Below are 20,743 nucleotides of genomic sequence, written 5' to 3' on the forward strand. Positions count from 1 at the left end.
ATAATTAGGGACCATAATTCAAATGAATTTAGATTTTTGAAGTATGTTGGGAATTTCATTAGGACAAAGATTGATCTAATTTGGTAAGTACTTGGGGTGCACATGAAAAAAACGTGTATTTTGCAATTGTTGAACCCTGTATTTTATGTATGGCAGCTGTGTCTAGTTTGTTAATTATAGTCTTCCATATCTTTCCTGCTTCTGTTGTCTGTTTATTCTCTCAGTTATTGAGAGAAGTTTATTAAAGTCTACCATTTTGATTATGGATTCATCTGTTTCTCCTTTTAGTTTTCTCAATTTTTGCTGTATGTATTTTAAAGCTATTATTAGGTACTCACATTTAGGACTGATTTGTTTTTCTGATTTCTACCAATGGTTCCTGCTTTAAAGTCTATTTTGTTTGGTATAATATTTCCATGATATATCTTTTTCTATACCCTCACTTCAAATTCTGTTATATTTAAAATGCTATATAGGTCCATCAGGTGTCATTTCATCATCTTCAGGCATCTATCTTTTTCTATTGAAAAGTTAGCACCTTTCTTACAAGCTGAAGAAGTTCCCTTTTTTTCTGGTTTTCTGAGTATTTATAATGAATTTGTATTGAATTTTGTCAAATGATTTTTTTGCATTTTTAGAGAGAATCATTATTTTTCTCCTTTGTTTTATTAATACAGTGACTTCAGTGGATTTTCTAATGCAAACTTTGCGTTCCTGAAAAGAAATTCCAATTTGTTATGATGTATTATTCTTTCTATATATTGCTGGGTTTGATTTGCTAATGTTTTCTTAAAAATTTTGTACTATGTACATAAGGGATATTGGTCTTTAATTTTCTTACAAAAACCGTTGATAGGTTTTGACAAGGGTTGTGCTGGCCTCCTGAGATGAGAAACATTTGTCTTCCTCAATTTTTGAAAGAATTTGTACAATTGGTAGTTTTTCATTAATGTTTAATAGAATTCGCAAGAGAAGTAATTCAGGCCTGGAGTTTTTAATTATGAATTTAATGTTTAAAATAGATAAGGGCTTTTCAAATTTTTGGTTTGTTTTCAAGTCAGTTTAGAAAATGTTTGTCTTTCAAGAAAATCATCCATCTCATCTAGTCAGTAAGGTTTATTGGTATAAAGTTGTTTATACTATGCTTTTCTTCTTCTTTTTTTTTTTATACTTTAAGTTCTAGGGTACATGTGCACAATGTGCAGGTTTGTTACATATGCATACATCTGCCATGTTGGTATGCTGTACCCATTAACTCGTCATTTACATTAGGTATATCTCCTAACGCTATCCCTCCCCCTTACCCCCACCCCATGACAGGCCCCGGCGTGTGATGTTCCCCACCCTGTGTCCAAGTGTTCTCATTGTTCAATTCCCACCTATGAGTGAGAACATGCGGTATGTGGTTTTCTGTCCTTGTGATAGTTTGCTCAGAATGATGGTTTCCAGCTTCATCCATGTCCCCACAAAGGACATGAACTCGTCCTTTTTTATGGCTGCATAGTATTCCATGGTGTATATGTGCCACATTTTCTTCTTTTTTTTTTTTTTCTTTTTTCTTTTTCTTTTTTTTGAGACAGAGTCTCACTCTGTCACCAGGGCTGGAGTGCAGTGGCATAATCTTGGCTCACTGCAACCTCGGTCTCCCTAGTTCAAGCAATTCTCCTGCCTCAGTTTCCCAAATAGCTGGGAATACAGGCGCCCGCCACCACGGCCAGCTAATTTTTTTTGTATTTTTAGGAGAGATGGGGTTTCACCATGTTGGCCAGGATGGTCTCGATCTCTTGACCTTGTGATCCGCCCGCCTCGGCTTCCCAAAGTGCTGGGATAACAGGCGTGAGCCACCGCGCCCAGCATGTGCCACATTTTCTTAATCCAGTCTATCATTGTGGACATTTGGGTTGGTTCCAAGTCTTTACTCTTGTGAGTAGTGCCACAATAAACATGTGTGCATGTGTCTTTATAGCAGCATGATTTATAATCCTTTGGGTATATACCCAGTAATGGGATGGCTGGGTCAAATGGTATTTCTAGTTCTAGATCCTTGGGGAATCGCCACACTGTCTTCCGAAATGGTTGAACTAGTTTATAGTCCCACCAGCAGTGTAAAAGTGTTCCTATTTCTCCACATCCTCTCCAGCACCTGTTGTTTCCTGACTTTTTTAATGATTGCCATTCTAACTGGTGTGAGATGGTATCTCATTGTGGTTTTGATTTGCATTTCTCTCATGGCCAGTAATGATGAACATTTTTTCATGTGTCTGTTGGCTGCATAAATGTCTTCTTTTGAGAAGTGTCTGTTCATATACTTCACCTACTTTTTGATGGAGTTGTTCGATTTTTTTCTTGTAAATTTATTTAAGTTCTTTGTAGATTCTGGATATTAGCCCTTTGTCAGATGGGTAGATTGCAAAAATTTTCTCCCATTCTGTAGGTTGCCTGTTCACTCTGATGGTAGTTTCTTTTGCTGTGCATAAGCTCTTTAGTTTAATTAGATCCCATTTGTCAATTTTGGCTTTTGTTGCCATTGCTTTTGGTGTTTTAAACATGAAGTCCTTGTCCATGCCTATGTCCTGATTGGTATTGCCTAGGTTTTCTTTTAGGGTTTTTATGGTCTTAGGTCTAACATTTAAGTCTTTAATCCATCTTGAATTAATTTTTGTATAAGGTGTAAGGAAGGGATCCAGTTTCAGCTTTCTACATATGGTTAGCCAGTTTTCCTAGCACCATTTATTAAATAGGGAATCCTTTCCCCATTTCTTGTTTTTGTCAGGTTTGTCAAAGATCAGATGGTTGTAGATGTGTGGTATTATTTCTGAGGGCTCTATTCTGTTCCATTGGTCTATATCTCTGTTTTGGTACCAGTACCATGCTGTTTTGGTTACTGTAGCCTTGTAGTATAGTTTGAAGTCAGATAGTGTGATGCATCCAGCTTTGTTCTTTTGGCTTAGAATTGTCTTGGCAATGTGAGCTCTTTTTTGGTTCCATATGAACTTTAAAGTAGTTTTTTCCAGTTCTGTGAAGAAAGTCATTGGTAGCTTGATGGGGATGGCATTGAATTTATAAATTACCTTGGGCAGTATGGTCATTTTCACAATATTGTTTCTTCCTATCTGTGAGCATGAAATGTTCTTCCATTTGTTTGTGTCCTCTTTTATTTCGTTGAGCAATGGTTTGTAGTTCTCCTTGAAGAGGTCCTTCCCATCCCTTGTAAGTTGGATTCCTAGGTATTTTATTGTCTTTGAAGCAATTGTGAATGGGAGTTCACTCATGATTTGGCTCTCTGTTTGTTAATGGTGTATAGGAATGCTTGTGATTTTTGCACATTGATTTTGTATCCTGAGACTTTGCTGAAGTTGCTTATCAGCTTAAGGAGATTTTGGGTTGAGACAATGGGGTTTTCTAAATATATAATCATGTCATCTGCAAACAGGGACAATTTGACTTCCTCTTTTCCTAATAGAATACCCTTTATTTCTTTCTCCTGCCTGATTGCCCTGGCCAGAACTTCCAACACTATGTTGAATAGGAGTGGTGAGAGAGGGCATCCCTGTCTTGCGCCAGTTTTCAAAGGGAATGCTTTGAGTTTTTGCCTATTCAGTATGATATTGGCTGTGGGTTTGTCATAAATAGCTCTTATTATTTTGAGATACATCCCATCAATACCTAATTTATTGAGAGTTTTTAGCATGAAGGGCTGTTGAATTTTGTCAAAGGCCTTTTCTGCATCTGTTGAGATAATCATGTGGTTTTTGTCTTTGGTTCTGTTTATATGATGGATTACGTTTATTGATTTGCGTATGTTGAACCAGCCTTGCATCCCAGGGATGAAGCCCACTTGATCATGATGGATAAGCTTTTTGATGTGCTGCTGAATTCGGTTTGCCAGTATTTTATTGAGGATTTTTGCATCGATGTTCATCAGGGATATTGCTTTTCTTCTTCTTTTGGTCTGAAATTCTCTTTTTTTGTTGTGTCTCTGCCAGGCTTTGGTATCAGATTGCTGCTGGCCTCATAAAATGAGTTAGGGAGGATTCCCTCTTTTTCTATTGATTGGAATAGTTTCAGAAGGAATGGTACCAGCTCCTCTTTGTACCTCTTATAGAATTCGGCTGTGAATCCGTCTGGTCCTGGACTTTTTTTGGTTGGTAGGCTATTAATTATTGCCTCAATTTCAGAGCCTGTTATTGGTGTATTCAGGGATTCAGCTTCTTCTTGGTTTAATCTTGGGAGGATGTATGTGTCCAGGAATTTGTCCATTTCTTCTAGATTTTCTAGTTTATTTGCGTAGAGGTGTTTATAGTATTCTCTGATGGTAATTTGTATTTCTGTGGGATCAGTGGTGATATCCCCTTTATCATTTTTTATTGCATCTATTTGATTCTTCTCTCTTTTCTTATTTATTAGTCTTGCTAGCAGTCTTATCAATTTTGTTGATCTTTTAAAACACCAGCTCCTGGATTCATGGATTTTTTGAAGGGTTTTTTGTGTCTCTATCTCCTTCAATTCTGCTCTGATCTTAGTTATTCCTTGCCTTCTGCTAGCTTTTGAATGTGTTTGCTCTTGCTTTTCTAGTTCTTTTAATTGTGATGTTAGGGTGTCAATTTTAGATCTTTCCTGCTTTCTCTTGTGGGCATTTAGTGTTACAAATTTCCCTCTACACACTGCTTTAAATGTGTCCCAGAGATTCTGGTATTTTGTATCTCTGTTCTCATTGGTTTCAAAGAACATCTTTATTTCTGCCTTCATTTCATTATGTTACCCAGTAAACATTCAGGAGCAGGTTGTTCAGTTTCCATGTAGTTGAGCAGTTTTGAGTGAGTTTCTTAATCCTGAGTTCTAGTTTGATTGCACTGTGGTCTGAGAGACAGTTTGTTATAATTTGGTTCTTTTACATTTGCTAAGGAGTACTTTACTTCCAACTATGTGGTCAATTTTGGAATAAGTGCGATGTGGTGCTGAGAAGAATGTATATTCTGTTGATTTGGGGTGGAGAGTTCTGTAGATGTCTATTAGGTCTGCTTGGTGCAGAGCTGAGTTCAATTCCTGGATATCCTTGTTAACTTTCTGTCTTGTGGATCTGTCTAATGTTGACAGTGGGGTGTTAAAGTCTCCCATTATTATTGTGTGGGAGTCTAAGTCTCATTGTAGCTCTCTAGGGACTTGCTTTATGAATCTGGGTGCTCCTGTATTGGGTGCATATATATTTAGGATAGTTAGCTCTTCTTGTTGAATTGATCCCTTTACTATTATGTAATGGCCTTCTTTGTCTCTTCTGATCTTTGTTGGTTTAAAGTCTGTTTTATGCAACCCCTGCTATTTTTTGTTTCCATTTGCTTGGTAGATCTTTCTCCATCCCTTTATTTTGAGCCTATGTGTGTCTCTGCACTTGAGATGGGTCTCCTAAATACAGCACACTGATGGGTCTTGACTCTTTATCCAGTTTTCCAGTCTGTGTCTTTTAATTGGAGCATTTAGCCCATTTACATTTAAGGTTAATATTGTTTCATGTGAATTTGATCCTGTCATTATGATGTTAGCTGATTATCTTGCTTGTTAGTTGATGCAGTTTCTTCCTCGCATCAATGGTCTTTACAACATTGGCATGTTTTTGCAGTGACTGGTACTGGTTGTTCCTCTCCATGTTTAGCACTTCCTTCAGGAGTTCTTGTAAGGCAGACCTGGTGGTGACAGAATCTCTCAGCATTCACTTGTCTGTAAAGGATTTTATTTCTCCTTCACTTACGAAGCTTAATTTGGCTGGATGTGAAATTCTGGGTTGAAAATTCTTTTCTTTAAGAATGTTGAATATTGGTCCCCACTCTCTTCTGGCTTGTAGAGTTTCTGTCAAGAGATCCACTGTTAGTCTGATGTGCTTTCCTTTGTGGATAACCCGACCTTTCTCTCTGGCTGCCCTTAACATTTTTTCCTTCATTTCAACTTTGGTGAATCTGACAATTATGTGTCTTATAGTTGCTCTTCTCGAGGAGTATCTTTGTGTCATTCTCTGTATTTCCTGAATTTGAATGTTGGCCTGCCTTGCTAGGTTGGGGAAGTTCTCCTGGATAATATCTTGAAGAGTGTTTTCCAGCTTGGTTCCATTCTCCCTGTCACTTTCAGGTACACCAATCAGATGTAGATTTGGTCTTTTCACATAGTCCCATATTTCTTGGAAGCTTTGTTTCTTTTTACTCTTTTTTCTCTAAACTTTTCTTCTCGCTTCATTTCATTCATTTGATCTTCAATCACTGATACCCTTTCTTCCAGTTGATCGAATCGGCTGCTGAAGCTTGTGCATGCATCTCATAGTTCTCGTGCCATGATTTTCAGCTCCATCTGGTCATTTAAGGTCTTCTCTATGCTGTTTATTCTAGTTAGCCGTTCATCTAATCTTTTTTCAAGGTTTTTAGCTTTTTTGCAATGGGTTCAGACATCCTCGTTTAGCTTGGAGAAATTTGTTGTTACCAATCGTCTGAAGCCTTCTCTCAACTTGTCAAAGTCATTCTCCATCTAGCTTTGTCTGTTGCTGGCAAGGAGCTGTATTTTTCTGGAGGAGAAGAGGTGCTCTGATTTTTAGAATTTTCAGCTTTTCTGCTCTGGTTTCTCCCCGTCTTTGTGGTTTTATCTACCTTTGGTCTTTGATGATGGTGACATACAGATGGGGTTTTCGTGTGGATATCCTTTCTGTTTGTTAGTTTTCCTTCTAACACTTAGGACCCTCAGCTGCAGGTCTTTTGGAGTTTGCTGGACATCCACTCCAGACCCTGTTTGCCTGGGTATCACCAGCGGATGCTGCAGAACAGCAAATATTGCAGAAAGGCAAATGTTGCTGTCTGATCATTCCTCTGGAAGCTTCATCGCAGAGGGGCACCCGGCTGTATGAGGTGTCAGTTGGCCCCTACTGGGAGGTGTCTCCCAGTTAGGCTACTCGGGGGTCAGGGACCCACTTGAGGAGGCAGTCTGTCTGTTCTCAGATCTCAAACTCCGTGCTGGGAGAACCACTACTCTCTTCAAAGCTGTCAGACAGGGACATTTAAGTCTGCAGAAGTTTTTGCTGCCTTTTGTTCAGCTATGCCCTGCCCCCAGAGGTAGAGTCTACAGAGGCAGGCAGGCCTCCTTGAGCTGCAGTGGGCTCCACCTGGTTTGAGCTTCCCAGCCGCTTTGTTTACCTACTCAAGCCTCAGCAATGGTGGGTGCCCCTCCCCCAGCCTCGCTGCTGCTTTGCAGTTTGATCTCAGACTGCTCTGCTAGCAATGAGCGAGGCTCCATGGGTGTGGGACCCTCTGAGCCAGGTGCAGGATATTATCTCCTGGGGTGCCATTTGCTAAGACCATTGGAAAAGCGCAGTATTATTAGGGTGGGAGTGACCCAATTTTCCAGGTGCTGTCTGTCTAGGCTTCGCTTGGCTAGGAAAGGGAATTCCCCAACCCCTTGCGCTTCCCGGGTGAGGCAATGCCTCGCCCTGCTTTGGCTCTGCACCCACTGTCTGACAAGACCCAGTGAGATGAACCCAGTACCTCTGTTGGAAATGCAGAAATCACCTGTCTTCTGCGTCACTCACGCTGAGAGTTGTAGACTGGAGCTGTTCCTATTCAGCCATCTTGGAACCTCTCTTATTCTTTTAATGCTTGTAGCATCTGTAGTGAGAACCTTTCTTTCCTGATTTTTTAAATTTGTTTGTTTAATCAAACTAGCTACAGGTGTGTCAATTTTATTGTTCATTTAAAAAACTCAGTTTTTGGCTTCATTGATTTCATTTTTCTCAATTTTATGTTTTATATTTCATTTATGTCTGTTTTTAAATTATTTCCTTTCTTGTATTTACTTTTTTAAAACATAGAGATATATAATTCACATAACATAAAATTTCTTATCACATGAAATTCACCCTTTTAAAGTATACAGTGCAGTGGTTTTAGTATATTCACAAAGCTTTGAATCTTCACCCTGTTCAATTCTAAAATATTTCAGTCTCTAAAAGGGTATCTCATATCTATAACAGTCACTTCCCATTTTCCACTCCCCTAGCCCCTAACAACTGCTAATCTACTTTCTGTCTAAATGGATTTGGCCATTTTGGATATTTCATATGAATGGAATAACAAAATACGTGGCCTTTTGTGTCTGGCTTTTTTCACTTAGCATATTGTTTTCAAGGTTCATTCATGTTGTAGCACATATGAGCATTTCATTACTTTTTATGAAGGGACAATAATTCTGTTGTATGGATATACTATGTTTTGTTTATCCATTCATCAATCAATGGACATTTGTGTTGTTTCCACTCTTTCCATAATAATGGAATAATAATTCCATTATTATGAATAATGCTGCAATAAACATTCATGTGCAAGTTTTTGTGTGGACATATGTTTTCAATTATCTTGAATATATGCCTAGCAGTGGAATTGCTGGGTCATCTGGTAACTCTGTGTTTAACTTTTGGAGAAACTGCCAAATTGTTTTTCCAAACTTCTGTACCATTTTACATTCCTGCCAGCAAAGTATTTCAACACTGATTTCTCCATCTCCTCACCAACACTTATTAGCTATTATTGTGATTATAACCATCTAGGAGTATGAAGTAGTATCTCATTGTGGTTTTTATTTGTAGTTCCCTAATAATTAATGATATCAAGTATATTTTTATGTACGTACTGGCCATTTGCATATCAGGATCATTCTCTTTTGATTATCTTTTCCCTGTGAGTTTAAATCATGTTTTTCTATTGCTTCATATATTGGATAATATTAGATTGCACCTGGGTATTGTGTATCCCTTGTTATAGAAAATGTAGATTCAGTTATGCTCTCCCAAAGAGTTTTGATGTGTCAATTTTATTAGGCAGTAACCTTGTCTGAACCCAAAATAAGCAACAAGTGAAGTCTCATTTTAGTTGTTTTATCCTTAGATAGGCTGCTTCGAATCTTCCTCATATATATGGGATTCAGAGGTCAGCTAGATATTTGGGGAGCATTTATACACAAAATTTGGGGCTCTTCTCTCTACCTCTCTTATCTGATATTTTCCCTCATCACTTTACAGCTCTTATAGTTGCCCTGAATTCTAACCTTGAACCAATAAGACTGTAGGTTTCTAACTTTTTTGAATGTGGCACCAGCTGAGACTGTAAAACAATGGGAAACTCACTCTTCTTCCAAGTGTCGGCACCCCCTTCGCTAGCTCTCTACTTGCTTTTTGTCCATTCACTGACTTCTAGTAGTTGGTTTTTAAAATATTTTGTCCAGAATTTATAGTCATTATGTTAGGTAGGGTTGGTCTGATAGTAACTGTTTAGCCATTACCAGAAACAGAGCCTCTCTGTTGATTTTTGTTAACTTGTTTCCTCAGTGGTATAGACATTTCCTCCCAACAGCTATTCTACTGGTAGTTGCCTTTAAATTTCTCGTAAATATTTATCAGAAATATTTTATTTTTCTTATTATAAATTATTTTAAAATATCTGTGATTTCCTTGGAATACAAGACAACTCTTTACTATCTTTTTTCTATCTGTTTTCTATCTGTTTTCCTCCCATAGATTTAATTACTCTAGGAATAATGATTTTGGTGTACTTGGATTCCTTTTGGAAACGTAGCAAACTTATTTCAAACATAATTTTATAAACAATTATATTTGCTAGAAACCAAAGGAAGAGTTTTGGGTATTACATAGAATTAATTATATGAAAAGTATAAATATTATATATGGCTATTTGTAAGTAAGTTTGGACTTTTTTAATATCCTTAGTGTAGTCTTCTAATAGCACAAGGAGTGAATGTATAAATTATCTTCTTTTGGGGCCACTGTGACTAAGGGGTTAAGAAGCATTCCTGTTTCCTTCCAAGTTCTGTTCTAGTAGGAACTACTCATTTCCTACCTTTAAGTGTCTTCATTGAACTTGAAAAAGTACCAGGGTGGATTTGTGGTTTGATCTTAAATAGAATATACAAATAACTGTCCATGCATTAAAAAAATTTATAAAATACATAATTTCTCGTTTCCTTTCCACTTGCCTTTAGGGTTCCATTACCTTCAAATGATGATGAAGATGATGATAAAGAGAAAATGCAGTGTGACAACAATGTTAAATCAAAGACATTACCTGATATTCCCTCTTCAGGATCAACAACACAACCTTTATCAACTCAGGATAATTTGGAAGTGTTATTTCTTAAAGAAAATAATCAAAATGTATATGGTTTAGATGATTCAGAACATATTTCTTCTATAGTTGATGTACCTCCCAGAGGTGAGATTGTTTTAAAAATTCATTTAGAATATTTGTATTAGTTACATTCATCAGATATTCTTCCTGAGGGCAATTATGTGTAACAGTTAATAAGTTAGCTCTCTTATGTTACAGATTTGCTAACTTCTGCCATTTAAAACTGCTGGTGATAGATTTAATTTTAAAGTAAATATGCTGACAAACATCAGATCCACAGTGGCCTAATACTGTTACTCTGGAAGAAATGTTTAGAAATAAATGGACCTAATGAGCTTTTCTTGGTATCTTAGCTTATGATTTGAAAGATACCATATATTTACTTAGTTTTACCCTCTTTTTTCGTAGATATGAAAATTGGGGTCTAGATAGATATAGAGACTCTTTTAAGATCATCACCAATTAATTAGCGGTAAAGCAAAAACTTGAGCCTGGGGAATGGTTGAGCAAGAAAAAAGATGGCATTTACATTTTATTTACATAGTATTCCTAAATGATAATCTGTGGTGTAGTCTGGTGCTTACAGATTTGCCATAGATTTTCAGACTGGGATATGGAACCATAACAATTTTGAATTTAGAGTTTAGAATTGTTTTTCCTTTCTGAAAATGTGTGTGTGTGTGTGTGTTTATGTGTGTGTATGTACACATATAATATACACACACATATATACATATATACACACATATATATGGTATACATATAAGGTATACAGTACATGTATATACGTGTATATATACACACATACATATATTAATATATGTATATATAATTTATATAAATTTTAGCTGCCTGTTGATAGTCTTTGATAGTAATCCTTTTCAGAGTTATTACTATTATTGGGTTCATTTGCTGGCCTCCTTCCACTCTAGAAATGTATGCTAATGGCTCTACTGTTGGCTGTACTCCACTCTACTGTTGGGGCTGAGGCAGAATTCTCAGTATATATTTTCTATAGATACAAATGTAAAATGTGATTTAGGAGTACTCATCATTTCTAACTTACTTTCTTATAAGCATAGATTCTTAGTAATATTAGGATCTGAGCAGAACACATTGTCAGAAATTATATCTGTGAAACAGCTTGATAAATTTACTTAAAGTAACTTATTACTTATTTCATTACTTATTTCTGAGTTTTGTTTTCCTTTTCTTAATAGAAAGCCATTCCCACTCAGACCAAAGTTCTAAGAGTTCTCTAACGAGTGAGATGAGAAACGCCCAATCTATTGGCCACAGATGGGAGAAACCATCTCCTAGTAATGTGACTGAAAGGAAGAAGCGTGGGTCATCTTGGGAATCAAATAATCTTTCTGCAGACACTCCCTGTGCAACAGTTTTAGATCAACAACACATTTCAAGTCCAGAATTAAATTGCAATGATGAGATAAATGGTCATACTAATGAAACAAATACTGAAATGCAAAGAAATAAACAGAATCTTCCTGGCTTATCTTCTGAGTCTGCCAGAGAACCTAATGCAGAGTGCATGAATCAAGTTGAGGATAATGATGACTTTGAATTGCAGAAAACTGTGTATGATGCTGACATGGATTTAACTGCTAGTGAAGTCAGCAAAATTGTCACAGTTTCAACAGGCATTAAAAAGAAAAGTAATAAAAAAACAAATGAACATGGAATGAAAACTTTCAGAAAAGTGAAAGATTCAAGCTCTCAAAAAAAGAGAGAAAGATCAAAGAGACAGTTTAAAAATAGTTTAGATGTGGATATCGGGGAAAAGATTGAAAACAGGCCAGAAAGATCTGATGTCCTGGATGGCAAAAGGGATGCTGAAGATCCTGGTTTTATTTTCAATAATGAACAGCTGGCTCAGGTGAATGAACTGAAGAAAATGACCCTTCAAACTGGCTTTGAACAAGGTGACAGAGAAAACATACAGTGTAACAAAAAGAAGAAAAGAATAACAAATGAGCAAGAGGAAACATACTCTTTATCCCAAAGTTCAGATAAATTTCACCAGGAGAGTAAACTTGATAAGGGTCAGAATTCCCTAACTTGTAATAAAAGTAAAGCTTCTAGACAGACATTTGTGATTCACAAATTAGAAAAAGATAACTTACTCCCAAACCAAAAGGATAAAGTAACCATTTATGAAAACCTAGATGTCACAAATGAATTTCAAACAGTCAGTCTTTCCACCAAAGATAATGGAAATTTATGTGATTATGGGACCCACAATATATTGGATTCGAAAACATATGTCACTGATATTCAACCTTCTGAGCAAAATGAATCAAACATTAATAAGCTTAGAAAGAAAGTAAACCGGAAGACAGAAATAATTTCTGGAATGAACCACATGTATGAGGATAATGATAAAGATGTGGTGCGTGGCCTAAAAAAAGATAATTTTTTTTTTGAAACCCAAGAGGATAAAGAACCTATCTCTGAAAACATAGAAGTTTCCAAAGAGCTTCAAATCCCAGCTCTTTCTACCGGAGATAATGAAAATCGATGTGACTATAGGACCCAGAATGTGTTGGGTTTACAAAAGCAGATCACCAATATGTACCCTGTTCAGCAAAATGAATCAAAAGTTAATAAGAAGCTTCGGCAGAAAGTAAATCGGAAGACAGAAATAATTTCTGAAGTGAATCATTTAGATAATGACAAAAGTATAGAATACACAGTTAAAAGTCACTCACTCTTTTTAACTCAAAAATATAAGGAAATCATCCCTGGAAACCTAGAAGACCCAAGTGAGTTTGAAACACCTACTGTTTCTACCAAAGATAGTGGAAACCTGTATGATTCTGAGATTCAAAATGTTTTGGGGGTGAAACATATCCATGATAGGCAACCTGCTTGTCAAAATGATTCAAAAATAGGTAAGAAGCTTCGACTAAATGTATCTCAAAAGTCGGAAATAATTCCTGAAACCAATCAAATATATGAGAATGATGACAAAGGTGTACATGACCTAGAAAAAGATAACTTCTTTTCTCTAACCCCAAAGGATAAAGAAACAATTTCTGAAAATCTACAAGTCACAAATGAATTTCAAACAGTTGATCTTCCCATCAAAGATAATGGAAATTTATGTGATTATGACACCCAGAGTATATTGGATTTGAAAAAGTATGTTACTGATAGGAAATCTGCTGAGCAAAATGAATCAAAAATAAATAAGAAGCTCAGGAATAAAGTGAATTGGAACACAGAAATAATTTCTGAAATGAACCAGATATATGAGGATAATGATAAAGATGTACATGTCCAAGAAAGCTATACAAAAGATCTTGATTTTAAAGTAAATAAACAAAAACCTGAATGCCAAGACATTATCAATGAACACTATATGGAAATCAACAGTAATGAAAAGGAAAGTTGTGATCAAATTTCAGATTCCTACAAAGTAGTTAAAAAGTGTAAGAAAGAATCATCATGCAAGGCAAAGAACATTTTGACAAAAGGTAAGAACAAACTTGCTTCACAGTTAACAGAATCTTCACAGACATCTGTCTCCTTAGAATCTGATTTAAAACATATTACTAGTGAAGCAGATTCTGATCCAGGAAGCCCGGTTGAACTATGTAAGACTCAGAAGCAAAGCACTACCACTTTGAATAAAAAAGGAGATACCCCTTTTGTGGAAGAAATAAAAGAAGGAGAATGTCAGGTTAAAAAGGTAAATAAAATGACATCTAAGTCAAAGAAAAGGAAGACCTCCATAGATCCTTCTCCAGAGAGCCATGAAGTAATGGAAAGAATACTTGACAGCATTCAGGGAAAGTCTACTGCATCTGAACGAGCTGATAAGGAAAACAATTTGGAGAATGAGAAAATGATCAAAAATAAGCCAGACTTTTACACAAAGGCATTTAAATCTTTGTCTGAGATATATTCACCCAACATACAAGATTCTTCCTTTCACAGTGTTCGTGAAGGTTTAGTACCTTTGAGCATTTCTTCTAGTAAAAATGTGATAATAAAAGAAAATTTTTCCTTGGAGTGCTCACCAGCCTTTCAAGTAAGTGATGATGAGCATGAGAAAATGAACGAGATGAAATTTAAAGTCAACCGGAGAACCCAAAAGTCAGGAATAGGTAGGTTAATAACCATTATGAAATGATAAAGCTTTAGAAGTGTTTTTGTTTTTGTTTTTGTTTTTTACTTAGCCAATGAAGTATTTTCTAAGTGGTATTTTTATGGAATTTAAAAACAATATATAACTGAGTACATGATCCATAGAAATAGCATGAAGGAATAAAGAAAGTTTCATACTTCGGGAAATAACAGTGAGAGAGTATCTTGGACATTTACAACTACAAACGGATTTGGCCTTTACCACAAACTTGCCTAATAAAGACCTTAGGCAAATAATTTCCTTTTTCATACATTTGAAGAAAATTGAATGTTTTAAATGTATATAATAATGAATTGTACTAGTTTTTATTTTACTGAAGACAGTTGCACTTTTCTTGAGGGTGAGAGACTTTCCCCATTCAACAACATATATTTAATGTGATCAAACCCTTCTAGATATTTTAGAGGATTGAAAAACAAACAGTACCAACTCCCTTTCCTCAGATTCCATGCATGTAACAAACATCATGGTGAAATGGAATGAATGATTCTTTAAGCACATGTATTATGCTAAGGGATATAATGGGGCGTAATTTTGACTAGAGGAATCTTCAAAAGCATCCTTAAATAGGTAGCATTTTAGGCCCTAAAGGATAAGTAAGATTTTTGCCTGTAGTATTTACTTTTTATTTTTTCCCAGTTATTAAAATAGTACTCATTGCAGAAAATCAAAAGTAGAAACTCAGAAAAAGGCAGGGGAAAATAATCACCTGGGAGAACTTTAGTCCATTTACCATGTGCATGCAGACCCAAATCTATGGAATTTTAAATATATATTTGAAGTCATACTATATATAACATTACTTATCTCATTTTTTTCCTTAACAGTGAATCCTAAAGTTCTTTTGCCGTTAGAAATTTTGTAATATTAAACATTCCTATACCAATTAAAAATTTTTACTGGGAGCCTATTATTTCAATATATGTGTGTAGATCCCTAAGGTTTTGGTGGGTAAGTCAATTCCAGGTAAAAGCACACCGAAGCAAAAGAATTACGAAGGTCTAGAGTTGCAGGATTGATTTGTTAGAGGACTGGTGAGACATTTTTTATCTGCTCCTCATGGTGCATTTCACAGAGTGAGTGATCAGTGGCGTATATGTTGAATGAATGTTCTGTAATTTGTGTGCTTCCATGAAAAGAGTTGGACTAGGATGAACTTTTGGGACCCATATGTGATTTCAGAATAAAAAAGTTGCCAGCTACTCTGACAGTTTGTTTCAAATGTTAGTCTCTTTCCTCTCAAAATTGAATCAAGATTTAAAATTTGCTGCAGGGATTTGCAAACCACTATATAGCTCATATCTATTTGTATCTCTATATACTTTTTAAAATATTTGTGAAAAATCATATTCTTTTCAGGCGATAGACCATTACAGGACTTGACAAATACCAGTTTTGTTTCAAATAACACTGCTGAATCTGATAATAAGTCAGAAGATCTATCTTCAGAACGGACAAGCAGAAGAAGAAGGTGTACTCCTTTCCATTTTAAAGAGCCAAGCCTCAGAGAGTAGGTATTTCAAGTGATTTTAGTATGCCATTATAAAATATATCCTTAAAAAAATTTCTGCCTGAATTAGTATTTGAGCACTTCTGATAATTCAATAAAATGTATATTATTGATATGTAACAACCACAGTATGATTTGGGTAAGATTTGAAGAAATATGTCCTTTGAGCAGGCTATTTTTGGGGGGTTGGAGGGTTGTCTGTATTTAAATTGATTTACTTTTGGTTAGTTCCCAGTTCTACTGCTGTCATATTTTAAATTGTAACCTGATAATTATAATTTTTAAAATTCGTGCCCTGTGATTTTTGCAAGCTATTTTTGTTACCCCATTTGTTTATTTCCTACGTTGTTCCCTAGAAGTCAAAGTGGTTTATGTGTCCTTTACTCTCAAAAGAATAACAGTCCTTTCTCTTTATTTTTGTAAATTTCAAACATACCCCAACAAAGAGAATAGTGCCCTCCTCCAATTTATCCATTCCTCAGGTTCAACAGTTATCAACACTTTGTCATATTTGCTTCATCTATCCTTTTTGTTGTATTTTAGAGTCTCAGATATTGAGTCATTTAATTCTGAAAACACTTCTATATATCTCTCTCTAAAAAGTAAGAACTTAAATTTCTTAGCAAAACTAGACAACAATGATCACATCTAACAAAAAAGAATGATTGTCATGGGTATTTTAAAACAATAACCAGCAGATGGCAGTAATATAAGGGAGGGTAAAAGAAAATTAAAAGTGAAATTAAGGACCAAGGGGCCTTTCTTTTTTTTTTCTTTTCTTTTCTTTTCATTTCTTTCTTTTCTTTCTTTCTTTTTTCTTTTCTTTTTTTTTTCTTTTTTTAACAGCTGTTGAGAGATACAGTTCACACAATTTAAACTGTACAATTTAGGCCAGACATGGTGGCTCACACCTGTAATCCCAGCACTGTGGGAGGCTGAGGCAGGTGGATCACTTGAGGCTAGGAGTTCAAGACCAGTCTGGCCCCCATCTCTACTAAAAATGCAAAAAGTAGCCAGGCATGGTGGTGCGTGCCTATAGTCCCAGCTGCTCGGGAGGCTGAGGCAGGAGAATCACCTTGAACCCAGAGGCGGATGTTGCAGTGAACTGAGATTATACCACAGCACTCCAACCTGGGTGACAGAGTGAGACTCTGTCTCAAAAAAGAAAAAAAAAGTGTACAATATTCTGATTTTTAGTATATTCATAGATATGTGCAACCATTACCAGAGTCAATTTTACAACACTTTTTTTACTTAAAAAGAAACCCTGTACCCTTTAATTATCTCTTTCCTATCCCCCAATTCTAGGCAACCACTAATCAACTTCTTGTCTCTCTAGATTTCCCTGTTCTAGACATTTCAAATGAATGGAATAATAGAATATGTGGTATTTGCAACTGGCTTCTTTCACCCAGCATGTTTTAAAGTTTCTTTCATACTGTAGCATGTATCAGTATTTCATTCATTTTTATGACTGAATAATATTCCATTGTATAGATACCACATTTTGTTCATCCATTTGTGCTTTGATGGACAATTGGGTTGTTTTCATCTTTTGGCTATTATGAATATGCTACTATGAACATTCGTTTGCAAGGTTTTGTGTGTAAAGTGTTTTTTTTTTTTCTTGGCTATATCCCTAGAAGTGGAATTGCTGAGTCTGTGTAATTGTTTGAGGAAGTGCCAAGCTGTTTCCAAAACTGCTGTACCATTTTACATGCTTACCAACGATGATGATTTTAAAAAATTTCTCCTTATCCTTACCAACACTTGTTTTTCTATGACTGTGGTTCTAGCCATCCTAGTGGGTTTGAAGTGATATTGCATGGTGGTTTTGATTTGCAGTCCCCTGATAACTAATGATGTTGAGTGTCTTTTCATGGGCTTACCGGCCATCTGTCTTCCTGGAGAAATGCCTGTTGAGATCCTTTGTCCATTCTTCAGTTGGGTCATTTGCCTTTTAATGAGTTGTAAGTTAAACTTTTTATTTTGAACTAATTTTAGACTAATGGTAAAGTTGTAAAAATAATACAAAGGTTTCCCATATGGTCCTCTCCCAGCATTCCTTAATTTTAATGTCTTATGTGCCCAGTAAAATTATCGAAACCAAAGAATTAGCATTGGTACAATGCCATTAACAAACTATAGACTTTCACTAACATCACTTTCTGTTTCAGAATTCTATCTGGAGTCCCACGTTGCATTTAGTTGTTGTTTTTCCTAAGCATCCTCTAACCTATGACAGTTTCTCAGTCTTTTCTTTTTTTCTGCCTTGGACACCTTTGAAGACTACTGGTCAGTTTATTTTGTAGAATATCTCTCGGTTTGGGTTTGTCTGATGTTTTCTCATGATTGCAATGCAGTTGTGCTTTTTTGGCAAATATTTCACAGAAATTATATGTCCTTCTTGCCTCATTTCAAGGCTTCATGATATCAGCATGTTTCATTACTGTCATGTTAGCCTTGATTCCTTGGTTAAGGTGGTATCTGCTGGGTTTTTTACTGTGAAGTCACAATCTTTTCCTCTGTTGTTAATGAACATGGAAGGGAGATACTTTGAGTCTATATATTCCATTTCTCAAACTTTCACCCACTAATTTTAGCATCCATTGGTGGATCTTGCCTGCAACAGTTACTACTATGGGTACTATTAGTAATGATTTTTGATTTCTCCCTTTCCTTCTACATTAATTGGAATCAATCTGTAAGGAAGAGTTGTCTTTTCTCCCTCTATTTATATATCTCTTTTGTTCTATAGACGAAAGTCCAATACCATCAATATTTATCTGGTTACTCAAGTTATTCCAACTTTGACCACTAAGAGTTTCTTCTGTTTGGCTTCCATGTCCTTCTGACATGACTTCGTACTATTTGGAGCACTTTCTTACTTTCTGACACACGGGATGTTCCAGGCTCATCATAGTGAGAAGATTAGAGAATTTTGCTTAGAAACCAAAATCTGAGCACTAAGTATGCTCATTGCTTATATTGTGTTGTATTAGTTATCTATTACTCCATAACAATATTCCCATAAACCTATGGCTTAAAGTAGCAATCTGGACACAGCTTAATTGGGTGCTCTGCTTAGGGTCTGACAAAGCTGCACTAAAGGTGTCGTCCAGGCTGGTTCTCATCTGGAGGCTGTACTGGGGAAGAATCTGCTTTCAACTCACACAGGTTGTTGGCAGAATTTGTTTCCTTGTGGTTCTGGACAGAGGGCCTCATCTTCTTGGTGTTGACTAGAGGCTGTCCTTAGCTTCTTGCCACACAGCCTCCTTTCCAGCATGGCCACTTACTTCAAAGCCAGCTATGGAGAATCTCTAGAGCAAGTCCTCTAGCAAGATAGAGTCTTATGTAACAAAATGTCATCTCGGAAGTGAGACATCTCATCACCTTTGCCAGTGGTCTCCTTGTTTATTGTAGAGGATCTATAGTATGTTTTAATGTCTGGTAGGGCTAGTATCCTCTTATGGTTTTTCTTTTTCATTGTTTCCCTCACTGTTGTTGAATGTTTGATGTTCCAAATGAACCTTAGGATGGTATTGACTTGTCTGGCTTGGAGTTTCATAACCTTAGCACTGTTGACATTTGGGGCTAGATATTTCTCTTTTATGGGAGGCTATCCTGTGTATTGTAGGATGTTTAGTGGTATCCCTGACCTCCATCCACTAGATGTCAGTAGCACCCTCACATTTATAACAACCAAAATTATGTCTCCAGATGTTGCAAAATTTCAATTGGGAGATAAAATCATCCTGAGTTGAAAACCCCTAGTCTACAAGTATTTAGTTTTCTTTCTTGCTATTATATATGGACATGTAACTGATGCCCAGTGTTGTTCATATATATGAAAGCCGTTGAATTCTGTGTCATTTTATATCTTGCTACTTACTGAACTCTGTTATTCTCTTATCTCACTGATTGTCTTGAGTTCTCCAGGTATAGTATGATATCATCTGAAAACAGAGATAGTTTTACCTCATTACCCCTTTGTATGCCTCTTATTGTTTTTCTATTAGCATTGGCTAATAACTCAGGTACAATGTTAAAATAGTAGCAGGAATAGTAGGCATGCTTGCCTTGTTCCTGATTTTAGTAGAAATACTTCTGTTGAAGTATTTTTGTCTCTCCATTAAACAAGATACTTGCTTTAAGATTAAGATATGTACATAATTTACTAAGAAAATGCCCCTTGATGCCTATTGAGTGTTTTTATCATGAATGATTGTTGAATTTTGTCAAAGGCTTGTTCAGCATTTATGAAGATAATCATACATTTTATTTCCTTACATGCATTAACATGGCATCTGTTGATGAGTTTTCTAGTACCAAACTCACCTTGCTTTCCTGGAATAAATCTCACTTTGTCATGGAGTATGTTTTTCATAATGTGATGTTGAATTGAGTTTGCCAAAATATTGTTTAGAATTTTTATATCAACATTCATAATTGATATGAGTCTATAGTTATCCATCTTTGAATTGTCTTTATCTGGCCTAGGTATCATATTAAGGGAATCAAGAAAGTCGCCGTCTTGGTTCTTTTAATGAAATAATTTCTATTTCATTATAATTTATAGTACATTATAATTTATGTTTATAATTATTTGTATGTTATATACTTATATAATTTTAGAACATTGGGACTCTGGTTTTTGGAAGTTTGTTAGCATCCCCCTCTGAAACCATCTGGACCTAGTATTGTTTTGTGTGGGATAGTTCCTTAATAACGTTGACTATTTTTTGTGTGTGTGAAAATTAGTCTGTTGAAGCTTTTTTGCTCTAATGGGGTCAATTTTTGTTATTTGTATTTTTTTCGTTATTTGTATTATATTTCCATAGGAAATTATCCATTTCATCTAAGTTTTCACATTTATTTGCATAAAAGTCTGCAAAT

At 35.8% G+C, this 20,743-nt stretch overlaps 1 protein-coding gene across 4 annotated transcripts in view; it reads left to right on the forward strand.

The window, feature by feature from the left end:
* Nucleotides 1–20,743, forward strand: part of LOC105468126 (shugoshin 2) — a 54,605-nt gene that overhangs the window by 30,392 nt on the left and 3,470 nt on the right. For all 4 annotated transcript variants that reach the window (XM_011718139.2, XM_011718138.2, XM_011718140.3 and 1 more), the window contains exons 6-8: nucleotides 10,024–10,253; nucleotides 11,390–14,296; nucleotides 15,697–15,847. In XM_011718139.2, coding sequence (XP_011716441.2) covers nucleotides 10,024–10,253; nucleotides 11,390–14,296; nucleotides 15,697–15,847 — 3,288 coding nt within the window. The remainder of the gene's footprint in view (nucleotides 1–10,023; nucleotides 10,254–11,389; nucleotides 14,297–15,696; nucleotides 15,848–20,743) is intronic.

Source organism: Macaca nemestrina, chromosome 11 (assembly GCF_043159975.1).
Source record: "Macaca nemestrina isolate mMacNem1 chromosome 11, mMacNem.hap1, whole genome shotgun sequence".
NCBI classification, from domain to species: Eukaryota; Metazoa; Chordata; class Mammalia; order Primates; family Cercopithecidae; genus Macaca; species Macaca nemestrina.